Below are 12,491 nucleotides of genomic sequence, written 5' to 3' on the forward strand. Positions count from 1 at the left end.
GCCGCTATGAGACAAAACACAGGTCGTTAGAACGAACATATCTGAGAGCAACCAGAGTCGTCTCACACTCATTTACAGCCCAGCAGCGTGCAGATGAAGTACAATGAAATATACACGGCCATCTAAGAGCAAAGTGTCCACGTGTTTAATGTACTGTAGTTATTAAAAACTGAAAAATAAATATTATTTAAAATTTTAATTGCTTATTCACTGCAAGTCACTGCAAGGGGGATTTGTACCTCAGCTCAAAGAAAATTGTATTGACCAGCGTGGCTCTAGAGAAAGCTCGAGTTCGTAATTCTTCAGAGTGGCCGCTAGATGGAGTGTGACTTTATAATTTCTTAGCGTGGCCGCTAGAGGGAGTGTTTCATAATTTCTCAACGTGGCCCCCAGAGAAAGCTTGAGCTCGTAATTCTTCAGAGTGGCCGCTAGAGGGAGTGAGAGTCTATAGTTTCTTAATAAACGATCAAGTTCGTAAAATATGACCGCTAGAGGGAGTGCGAGTTCATAACTCAAACTGATCTCGCAGCACCGCTGTGGTAGAAGAAGTGGAAGTCGAGACACCCGGCTGCTGTAGTGTTCTCGGGATTGTCGCATAAATTTGAGGTATTCTTTTTTTCTGCAGCGATGGAGGATACAAAAAATAAAGATAAAACTCAGCCCGAAAAGAAGGATGAGAAGGATAAACAGTCTGCGGGAAAGGATAAAGAGAAAAAGGAAGAGCAGGAGTTGGTGAGTGTGTAATTTACTGAGTCACTGCCTGTACAGTGTTAGCGTTAGCATTAGCACTACGGCTAGGTCTGACCCCTATAATCACGTAGTGTTCTTTAAATAAGTGCATTACACAGGATGTAGAATAACTCGCATATACACTCTGGGTAGTGATGTGTCTGTGTGAGAAAAAGGGAAACATTCCCGATGCTAGTTTTATGCTAGTCGCTACCTGTCCTCGCCTGCTAGCTAGCTGTCGTTTTGATTAATTTTTTATTCCTTTGTTCAGATTATTACATTTAGCTAAATGGTCTACTAACTGTTTTCATTTTCATCACTAGCACTGTTATATCTGTGTCAAAACTCATATATGATTTGTAGTTAGTTTGAAGCGACATGACAACCTAGTTTTACTAGCACAACCAAGCTAGCTAGCACCGGGTTTGTTTTTTCCCCACCCGTATTATGACGGCTCCTGTCATTGGCTGAGCCCTGAGCTCTCATTGGGACTGACCAATCAGCTGTGGAATTGTAAGCACGAGCAGCGTTAGTCAGCGAATCCTGACACAGAAGGCGGGATCAATCGCGAGCCCGTTAAGCTAACATGGAGTTCGAATGAGCGCTCACACACACACACACACACACACACACACAAATTTGTAATCGATTATTATTAGAGAGATTTTGTCCAATCTGTCCAGTGTGTGTGTGTATGGATGGATGGATGTGTGTGTGTATGTATGGATGGATGGATGTGTGTGTGTGTGTGTGTGTGTGTGTATGGATGGATGGATGGATGTGTGTGTATGTGTGTGTATGTATGGGTGTGTGTGTAATATATATATGTATATATACATATATATATATATATATATATATAATGTGTGTGTTTATTAGAGACGATAATCACCAGTTATCTCCCAATACGTTATTTTGTTACAATTTTAAAGCTTTTAAAAAAATTCTTGTGGAGAATAATTAAATGTAGTCTGTGACTTATAACAGTTTTCTCACTTTAAATACTAAGCTCAGCATTTAAACACTACAAAGAGTTTAACATTTAACTTCAAATTAAATTAAACACAAAGCCACATTGTTACTGAGCAGCGCGTCTCTCTGTCATCCGCCAGAATTATTATTTCTAAACGAACTTAGCAAATAATTTACTTCTACCAGAGGGGATAAAAATGTGTGAATAGTACAGAGTGCGCCACCTATAGGATTTTAAATAAACAGCGACATTTTGCTGCCTCGAACGCTTCCAACGTCTAATAACTCAATTCGACAGTGAGCGTGCAGTTGATTGGACGTGAACGCGCGGGTATGTGCGGCTTCTGATGTGGGATTTCTAACGTTATGTCATTTTTTTATTAATTAGCACTCGTGGTATTGAGACTGGTGTAATGTGTAGGTTTGCGACTAATTTACGAAGAGTTTGGAGAACAAGGGTGATTTTGCGCAGTAGTTTAATCTCTCAGTTCAGTGCTAATTCAATCTGCTCAGGATTACTGCATAAGGACTTCTGCTAATTTTCTATAATAATTTGTGTTAATTTTTTATATTTTACAGTCAGAGGAGGACAAGCAGCTGCAGGAGGAGCTGGAACTGATGGTGGAGAGACTGAGTGTAAGTTCTTGTCCCTTCTAAAGAAGAAATATTGTTGGTTGAGACCCAGGGTGTCTAATCTGATTACTGCACACATTGTTATTGTTTTTATTATTATTATGATTTAATTATTATTGTTGTTGTTATTAACATCATCACGACCTAAAGCTGATATTTTGCAGATGTTTGCATTTACAGTATGATCCAAATAAGATAATACCTAAAAATAAATTCAATAAATAGACTTAAGTTGATATAAACTTTGGGAGTTTGATCATAATACCTAAAAGTTCTTGATAGTTAGAGAAATGTTTTATAATCTTTTCTTCTGTGGCCTCACATCAGTTCACTTAGCATCTTTTAGATCCTATATAGAACTGAGACTGTTATTTGATAAATACCTTCTAACAAAGCAGATACAGGTCCATGCAAAAGTATTCACCCCTCCCCTTGGTATTGGTCCTGTTCTGCTGCATTACAATTAAAATGGACCTTTTAACCATGACCATGCCCGACTATGATTTCCGTTTGAATAAACGTCTTGTGCATGTTCCTCTTCTCGCTCTGTGTCTCAGGAGAAGGACACGTCTCTCCATCGCTCTGCACTCGAGGAGCTGCGTCGGCAGATCCGGTCCTCCACCACATCTATGACCTCTGTGCCCAAACCGCTCAAGTTCCTGCGGCCGCACTACAGCAAACTTAAAGAGATCTACGAGGGCATGGCAGCTGGAGAGAACAAGGTGTGTGTGTGAGAGTGAGTGTGTGTTTTGATAGGACAAGTACTGACACAAATGTAAAATTAATGTCTCAGTAAGCGGTTACTATGGAAACAAATGACATGTTAGAATGAGCAAGTTTAAAATAAACCTGCTGTTACAGAACATGAATGGATCGTGTGTGTTTGTGTGTGTGTTTTTAGCGTTTCTGTGCAGACGTGGTGTCGGTCCTGGCCATGACCATGAGCGGAGAGAGAGAGTGTCTAAAATACCGCCTGCTCGGCTCACAGGAGGAGCTCGCGTCCTGGGGTCACGAATACGTCAGGTACTGGACGTCACTATGTCCACGTCGCTATGGAAACAGATCAGGTAGATGTTTCTTATGTGGTAATCATGTGTGTGTTTGTAGGCACCTGGCAGGTGAGGTAGCTAAAGAGTGGCAGGAGCTGGAGGAAGGAGACAAGGCGCAGCAGGAGACACTGTTGAAGCTGGTGAAGGAGATCGTCCCCTACAACATGGCGCACAACGCCGAGCACGAAGCCTGCGACCTGCTCATGGAGATCGAGCGCCTCGACATGCTCGACACCTACATCGACGAAAACGCATACTCCAAGGTCTGCCTCTATCTCACCAGGTCAGTCTCTCTCCCTCACACACACACACATACTTGCTCTACTGTAGCATAAACCCACATGTCTCGATCTCACCAGCTGTGTGAGCTACGTCCCCGAGCCAGAGAACTCCGCCCTCCTCAAGTGCGCCCTCAACATATTCCGCAAGTTCAACCGTTACCCAGAAGCCCTCAGGCTGGCGCTGATGCTCAATGACGTAGAGCTTGTGGAGAACATCTTCACCTCCTGCAAAGACATGTAAGATTTTACACACACACACTATTACACACCTACTATTACACACATAATACTGACCTTTGGGACCAGAGCTCGAGCCAGTTGTTAGGTTGAAAAATGGCCGCTAATGTTTTGTAAATTACTATATATATATATATATATATATATATATATATATATATATATTACTTACATAATTCATTATTTGATTTGTAAGAATACAGCTAAATTAAAGTTCTGGCACCCGTCTGATCTGTGTGGGAACACCACATTGTGTGATTCGTTCATTTTAGAGAATACTAACGCTCCTTCTGCATTCTCTGATCTCTGTCGTGTGTGTGTGTGTGTGTGTGTGTGTGTGTGTAGTGTGGTTCAGAAGGAGATGGCGTTCATGCTGGGTCGGCACGGCATGTTCCTGGAGCTGAACGAAGACGTTGAGGACTACGAGGACCTGACGGAGATCATGTCCAATGTCCAGCTCAACAGCAACTTCCTGGCTCTCGCACGTGAGGTGTGTGTGTGTGTGTGTTTTCTGTCTACACCGTCAAGCACTGGTTTTGCTTTTTACATGTAGTTTTTTTCCTGAGGATGATTAAAAACAAAATCTGCTCCTTTTTTTTCTTTATTTTCTCCACAGCTGGACATCATGGAGCCCAAAGTACCAGACGACATTTACAAAACCCACCTGGAGAACAACAGTAAGACCTCGTCCTTTCCTCTGAAATAAACAGAACGTTCAAGTTTTTGTAAAGCAACAGGTTTAAATTGGCATTTCAGTAACATGATTGATTAAAGCTAAAAAGTCAAACATTTAACATCAATTACGAGTCTACCATGATGTTTATGTATACCCCTCATGTTCCCCCTCCCCCCCTTCAGGATTCTGTGGCAGTGGGTCTCAGGTCGACTCCGCCCGTATGAACCTCGCCTCCTCTTTCGTAAACGGCTTCGTTAACGCAGCGTTCGGACAGGACAAACTGCTCACTGACGACGGCAACAAGTGGCTGTACAAGAACAAGGACCACGGTACGAGATGATGTCACACAGACAGACCACACCTCTATAATCCTACAGAAAAGTTGCATGACAATATCACTTCGTAAGATGTCTCCGTATGAGTCATTAAATTATTGTGGTCATTTTGATGTTATCTTGTTTTCCAAAAAAAAAAAAATCTAAGCCGTGACACATGAGAGGCTGTTGATTTAAAAAAAAAAAATGTATTTATTTTAATTTTTTTTAAATAGTGTTTGGTGGTTAGCATTGTTGCCTCGCACCTTCAGGGTCCAGGTTTAATTCCCGTCCGTGTGTGCATGGAGTTTGCATGTTCTCCCCGTGGCTGCTGGGTTTCCTCCAGGTACTCTGGTTTTCTCTCACAGTCCAAAGACATGCAAGTTTGGTTAAATGGTGATCCGAGATTCCCTGCAGTGTATGTGTGTGTGCCCTGTGATGGATTGTAACTCTGTCCAGGGTGTCAAACCCGCCACATGCCTCGCCTAGGTCTTTTGGGATAGGCTCCAGGCCCCCGTGGCCCTGAATACAGGATAATGCGGTATAGGCAATCAGTGTAGAAACCAAACTGTTTCCTTAACACATGATTAGTTGAACTGTCTGTGAAAATGGTGCTGTGATGTTTGTGTGTTGTCACTCACCCCTGCTGCTGCATTATGCATCAATTCCTCAGTTGGCCATGAAGTCAAAAAAATATTTGTTTGAAGACACATTTTGGGACTTTTCCATTTTATCTGAAACACTCCTGGTCACACTATAGGACTTAACACATCTCATTTAACATTAGTTTGTTTTCAAAAACATAGCCATACATCCTTTGTTTGTTTACGATATAAAATGTGTAAGGTGTTTGTAGTCAGTATAGTTTGTTAAACTCCGTGTTCCTCTGTCTCCTAACTGCTCCTAACTGTAAGTTGTTGTTCCACTTAAAATGAGTTTAAACTCTAGCTATGTCCCACATTTGTATTTAGTATTGGTTTAGTTTTTTTTCTTAAAATGTCTGTAACTGTAATTTTAAACTAATTTTTGCCTTTTAAAATTTGTAAAAGGAGTTACGTTGGTACATTTTTGCTTTTTTTGTTACTCTGAATAATTCTTAAGACAAAGGTAAAAGTAGTTGGACTTAATTTAAGTGTGTGTGTGTAGGAATGCTCAGTGCTGCTGCGTCTCTGGGTATGATCCTCCTGTGGGACGTGGACGGTGGTCTTACTCAGATCGACAAGTATCTCTACTCATCAGAGGATTACATAAAGGTATATATGCTCTCTCTCTTTCTCTTTCTCTTCCCTTGGCTCTCTCTCTCTCTCCAGTATGTGTAATTAATGATCCCCAGCATTAATGAGATGATTTATTTCCTGTCTCTGTAGTCTGGGGCTTTGCTGGCGTGTGGAATCGTGAACTCCGGGGTTCGTAATGAGTGTGACCCTGCTCTCGCCCTCCTCTCCGACTACGTCCTACACACCAGCAACGTCATGAGGATAGGAGCCATCTTCGGGTAACAGACCAAGAGTGTTTACGTTCAACACCATCAAACCTGTATTTACTGTACGTGTCTACATTCTGTGGTCTGATAGCAGAAATTGACCTTTGACCCTGTCTGTTTACCCAGACTGGGCCTGGCGTATGCTGGGTCTAACAGAGAAGACGTCCTGTCACTGCTCCTGCCGGTCATGGGAGACTCAAAGTCCAGCATGGAGGTGCGACCCCCACCTACACACCACACACCCAGAAGCAGGGGTCAGGTATTAATACTCTGCGTGTGTGTTTAGGTGGCAGGTGTGACGGCTCTGGCATGCGGTATGATCGCTGTGGGTTCCTGTAACGGTGACGTCACCTCCACCATCCTCCAGACCATTATGGAGAAGAGCGAGCAGGAGCTGAAGGACACGTACGCGCGCTGGCTCCCCCTCGGCCTCGGGCTCAACCACCTCGGTAACACGCCTGGGACTCATTTACATTTAGGCATTTGGCAGACGCTCTTATCCAGAGCGACTTACAAAAAGTGCTTTAATGTTTACAACATTGGATACATACTTACACTGGGTTAACTAGATTAATAACTAAGTACCATTAGTCCAACACATCTGAGAAGAGTTTTTTTTTTGTTTGTTTGTTTTGGGTTTTTTTTGGGAGGGGGGTTGGAGGGGTTAGTCCAAGTACTGGAGAAACAGATGCGTCTTGAGTCGTCGTTTAAAGATAGTCAAAGTCTCTGATGTACGGACATCTAGAGGAAGTTCATTCCACCACCTAGGTCCCAGAACAGAAAAGAGCCTGGATAAATGCCGCCCTCGATCCCTGAGAGATGGTGAGATGAGGCGAGCAGTGCTGGAGGATCGGAGGGAACGTGGTGCAGTGCGTGGTGTAATTAGCGCAGAGAGGTAAGTGGGTGCTGGGCCATTTTTAGCTTTGTAGGCAAGCATCAGTGTTTTGAATTTGATGCGGGCAGCTACAGGAAGCCAGTGCAGGGAGCGGAGGAGTGGGGTGGTGTGGGAGAACTTGGGAAGGTTAAAAACGAGTCGTGCTGCTGCATTCTGGATCAGTTGCAGGGGACGAATCGTGGACAAAGGCAGGCCTGCCAGGAGTGAGTTGCAGTAGTCCAGTCTTGAAATAACAAGGGACTGAACAAGCACCTGAGTAGCCTGTGAAGAAAGAAATGGGCGAATTCTTTTGATATTGTAAAGAAGAAATCGACAAGAGCGAGTAAGGTTAGCGATGTGTGGGGAAAATGACAGATGATTGTCCACGGTTACCCCAAGATTGCGGGCAGTGGTTGAGGTAGTGATTTGGTTGTTGTTCATGGATATCACAAGGTCTTGACCTGGAGATGAGTCACAAGGGATAAACAACAGTTCGGTTTTACTGAGATTGAGCTTCAGCTGATGAGCAGCCATCCAAAATGAGATGTCTGCCAGACATGCTGAGATCCGGGTGGAAACCTGAGTGTCAAAGGGAGGAAAGGAGAGAACAAGTTGGGTGTCGTCTGCATAACAGTGGTATGAGAATCCATGCAATGATATGACCTCACCAAGAGACCGGGTATAGAGGGAGAACAGAAGAGGACCAAGTACTGAGCCCTGCGGGACACCAGTAGAGAGTCTACGTGGGGCAGACTCAAGGGGGACTGTACCGTATGTCCTCAGGACAGGGGCTGGGGACGGGATTTATAGGACAACAAAATTATCATCCCTATTGCTGTTAACGTAAATGCACAAAAAATCTGTGACTTTATGGCATTTTCTTACAGTTCAAGTGTGTGTGTGTGTCTGTTTAACCTGAATCAGAGTACATGGTACAACACAGAGTACAAACACAGGGCTAAACATACACTAAAATAGTTGGCTAATATATATATATACACATGTGTGTGTGCATGTAGGCAAAGGCGAGGCAATTGAGACCACTTTGGCAGCATTACAAGTCGTCCCCGAGCCGTTCCGCAGCTTCGCAAACACACTCGTGGACATCTGTGCATACGCAGGTAAGAATTTTAAAAACGCTCACATACACACTGCATTTGCTGTCAGTGTAGCTGCATTTTAGACTTTATAAACATTCCAAAATCACACAAGAAGCTTTTGCTTATCTGACTTCTCTCTTTCTCTCTCTCTCTCTCTCTCTCTCTTTTTCTCTTTCTCTCTCTCTCTCTCTCTCAGGTTCGGGGAACGTTTTGAAGGTTCAGCAGCTGTTGCACATCTGCAGTGAGCACTACGACACCAAGGACAAAGACGATGACAAGGACAAGAAGGATAAAAAAGATAAGGAGAAGAAAGACAGCGCAGCAGACATGGGCTCACATCAGGTGTGTGTGTGTGAGAGAGAGAATCATCATAACTGATTTGAAGTGAGTGGTCGGATCTTTACACACTTTGCTGCTCCTGTTCTAGGGCGTGGCCGTGCTGGGTATCGCTCTCATTGCCATGGGGGAGGAGATCGGCTCAGAGATGGCTCTCCGCACGTTCGGTCACCTGGTGAGTCCTTTACGCGTTGCTGAAGCTTTACTCGCAGCGAGAAGAGACCAGGACGCGTCATTTTCCTCTGTTCTGTTTCTTCACTTGTCCTTCGACTTCACTCTGTCTTTAATCGTTTCTTTCTTTCTCCCCCTTTTCTCTCTGTCTGTGTCTGTAGTTACGGTACGGCGAGCCCACCCTGCGCAGAGCGGTGCCGTTAGCATTAGCGCTCATCTCTGTGTCCAACCCCAGACTCAACATCCTGGACACGCTCAGCAAGTTCTCCCACGACGCCGACCCCGAGGTCTCACACAACTCCATCTTCGCCATGGGCATGGTGGGGAGCGGTGAGTTAACAGAGATGAAGCTTATAATTATTAAAAAAACAAAAACATATTATTATACCATGAAAGTAATGTCTGCAAAATAAACTAGACTCAACTTGACTAGACTTTTTCAACTAAGTAATTCAAAACGGTAAATTTTTTTCGATTTATTTTTTTTATTCTTTAATGGTAGTGATATTTCTGAAATTTCAGAGAAGTGCTTTGTAAAATCAACACTTTGTGTTGCTGAATAAATGTTTTATTAAACTTTTATGTGTATAAAATAGTGGTGCAAATTAAACTTAATTTTCCATCATTTCAATTTTTTGGTTTAAGTTTAATTTCGCATTTTTTAAAGCACTACAGAATTTAACCTATTAATACTATTTTTGAAAAAAGCTCTAATATTCATGATTCATTTATTTTCACAAAATATATTAAATATAATTTTTTGCTACTTTTTTACTTAATGTCTAAGAAAAATTGCACTTTGTTGTTTTTTTTTTTGTAAAAGGTTTGTAGCTTCACACACTAAAAACATTAGAAATTAAAAGTTTTTTAAAAAATCACAATACATATCGCATAACACATTTCAGCACTTTTTCAACGAGTGTTTCTTCTTGTATTTGACTTCAGGTACCAACAACGCTCGTCTCGCCGCCATGCTGCGTCAGCTGGCACAGTACCACGCCAAGGACCCCAACAACCTGTTCATGGTCCGACTCGCTCAGGTACAGTACTGACAGGCTTCATCCTACTACACCAGCACTGATTAGTTCCCTATAACGAGATGTCATGGCGTAGTGTGTTGCTCCAACACTCTTAACAACACTTTATCACTCAGGATTTATTTATACAGAAGTTATAAATTATACATTTAACCTTAAATGAGTGAATTCCTCTTGTCACAGCAGCTGTAAACAGCAGGAACTCTGCTGTTTTGAAGATTCAAAATCTTTACAAACTTAACATCTGACTGTTACGAAGCACTAACACTGGAGACTCTTTCTATTAATTTTACATAAGCTGCTCCTTATAGAAAACTTAACCGCATGGTCGATCACATTGTATAATGTGAGCATCATATAATTTTTAAGAAATTGTGTATAGTAAAGTGTTTGTGTGTGTGTGTGGGTGTGCAGGGACTGACACATCTGGGTAAAGGGACACTGACGTTGTGTCCGTACCACAGTGACAGACAGCTCATGAGTCAGGTAGCAGTTGCTGGACTCCTCACAGTCCTAGTGTCCTTCCTGGATGTGAAAAACAGTAAGAGTTTTATCTGTAATAAACATGCTGAATTAAACTGATAAAAACATCAAGGACTGGTGGTTTATAATGTGTTTTTTTTCCCCTTTTTTCTGCAGTTATACTAGGGAAGTCTCACTACGTCCTCTACGGCCTGGTAGCAGCGATGCAGCCTCGTATGCTCGTCACATTCGACGAGGAGCTTCGGCCTTTACCGGTGTCAGTCCGTGTGGGGCAGGTCAGTGTGTTTGTGTGTTTGTGTGTGTGTGTAGGGCTATGATTTTACCATGGGTCTCAGGTCTCTTGTCTTCAACACTCATCTGTCACTGCTGGTCTGAATTAATGTTGAGATTAAGTCAGAGCCGCTGTACCTGGATCTGATCTGGCTAATAACTACGTTTACACCTTTCTGTTTTTTCTTTCTTTTTTTTTTAATCTCCAGGCCGTGGACGTGGTGGGACAGGCAGGCAAACCCAAAGCCATCACTGGTTTCCAGACACACACCACGCCGGTGCTACTGGCGCACGGAGAGAGAGCCGAGCTAGCGACAGAGGAGTACATCCCGGTCACGCCCATCCTCGAGGGCTTCGTCATCCTGCGCAAAAACCCCAACTACGATGCATAAACACATTTATACACGCACACACACACACACACAGCGTTACTCACGCACTCGTACCCGGGACCTCGACCTCTCCAGTGTCTGATCCCTGACTGACACATCGATCAGAGCAGCACAGGGTGGTTGTTGTTTTTTTTTTTTGTTGTTTTTTTTCAGATTTTGTTTTGTTTTGTATTTTTAAGACATTAATCCTAACAAACAGCCCTGTTTTTCAGCCCTGGATAATTATTTCCCTACATTTGTTGGTTTCATTATGTTTTACTGTTATGATGTGGAAAAATAAATAACATAAGATGGTCAGTAAATTGTGGACGTTTCATTTTATTTTAATTGCAAACAGTTCAATACGATGCATTTCACATTTTATTAGCCGTGTAGTGTCCATAGATTACCCTGTCTCAATAACTACAGTAACAACTATATCTGTGCACTGGATTGTTCCCTGGATGTCATATACGTCACTATATTGTGTCTAAAGTAGGCTCACGTAAAATATTTTTTTGGTGTAAAAAATTGGGATTCCACTTTGTCTTCAGCCATGTGGGTGGGGCTACATGTATAGCTCCGCCCCAGTTATGATTTTTGCTGCCTCTCTGTGGTATAATCATATCGTAACTTTCAAAAGATTCCGTGAATAAAAGGTTTATTTTTTATTATAACTGTGTAGCAAATTAACAAAATGTAAATATTCGTTATATTAAATCATATACAGTACAGCAAATATATTAAACATCAAATTTATTCACTATGTGTGAAGTTTAAATAAAAAACAATTTTATACACAAAGTTCCAGAGGTTTTAAACAGTTCATCTACAAAAATAGCTACATCAGCCTTGGCGAGACCCCTCTGAATAAATATCCTGTAGATGCCCCGCTTTACATTTCCAGTGTAGCCTGTAAAAGGAAAAATACCTGACAATATATAATAACAGCATACTAACAATTATGGCCAAATTCATAATATTTAAAAAATGTCCGTATTTCCACATGCACGTTTAAAGACGTTGCAGAGATGCACAGCTTTACCTGTCCTGGTTGTTCTTATTAATAACGAGGTTACCTGTGTGCAGATCCTGATGCCTACGTGCTACCATTACCTGCGAAAGGAGCCTGCGGTCAACTCGCTGCCGCTCTGTACGCTACTGCAATGTTTCAGAAGCGCTTAATTCTGCCCGTACTTGTTTTCCTACTGTTACATTCAGTGAGACACGCCGTTGACGCGCTCACAATATGATATAAAGGTTGATGAGGCCACCTACTATAACGTTCATTGGGAAATGTCAGTGACGAAGCGCCTGCGAAATTATTTATACCTGCCATGTGAAAGGCCCAGTTTTAGACCTGGAGTCCAAAATTGGAGGATTGGTCCAGGAAGGGCACTCGGCATTAAAAAAAAAAACTGTGCCAAGTTGTTCTGCAGATCGGTAATCCGCTGTGGGAGCACCCAAAAAACAAC

General features: G+C 42.4%; 1 protein-coding gene across 1 annotated transcript; it reads left to right on the forward strand.

Moving 5' to 3' along the window:
* The first annotated feature begins 531 nt into the window (after window positions 1-531).
* On the forward strand, window positions 532-11,339 carry psmd2 (proteasome 26S subunit ubiquitin receptor, non-ATPase 2). The gene is made up of 21 exons (XM_053507977.1): window positions 532-732; window positions 2,281-2,337; window positions 2,892-3,056; window positions 3,236-3,357; window positions 3,442-3,666; window positions 3,743-3,901; window positions 4,247-4,391; window positions 4,518-4,578; window positions 4,760-4,906; window positions 6,038-6,144; window positions 6,259-6,386; window positions 6,501-6,588; window positions 6,661-6,823; window positions 8,268-8,369; window positions 8,545-8,690; window positions 8,776-8,859; window positions 9,017-9,185; window positions 9,801-9,895; window positions 10,307-10,433; window positions 10,532-10,650; window positions 10,855-11,339. The coding sequence occupies exons 1-21, from the start codon at window positions 628-630 to the stop codon at window positions 11,035-11,037; spliced, it is 2,697 nt and encodes an 898-aa protein (XP_053363952.1). The 5' UTR covers window positions 532-627; the 3' UTR covers window positions 11,038-11,339.
* Window positions 11,340-12,491: the final 1,152 nt, after the last annotated feature.

The sequence above is a fragment of the Clarias gariepinus genome, chromosome 11, assembly GCF_024256425.1.
Source record: "Clarias gariepinus isolate MV-2021 ecotype Netherlands chromosome 11, CGAR_prim_01v2, whole genome shotgun sequence".
Taxonomy (NCBI): Eukaryota; Metazoa; Chordata; class Actinopteri; order Siluriformes; family Clariidae; genus Clarias; species Clarias gariepinus.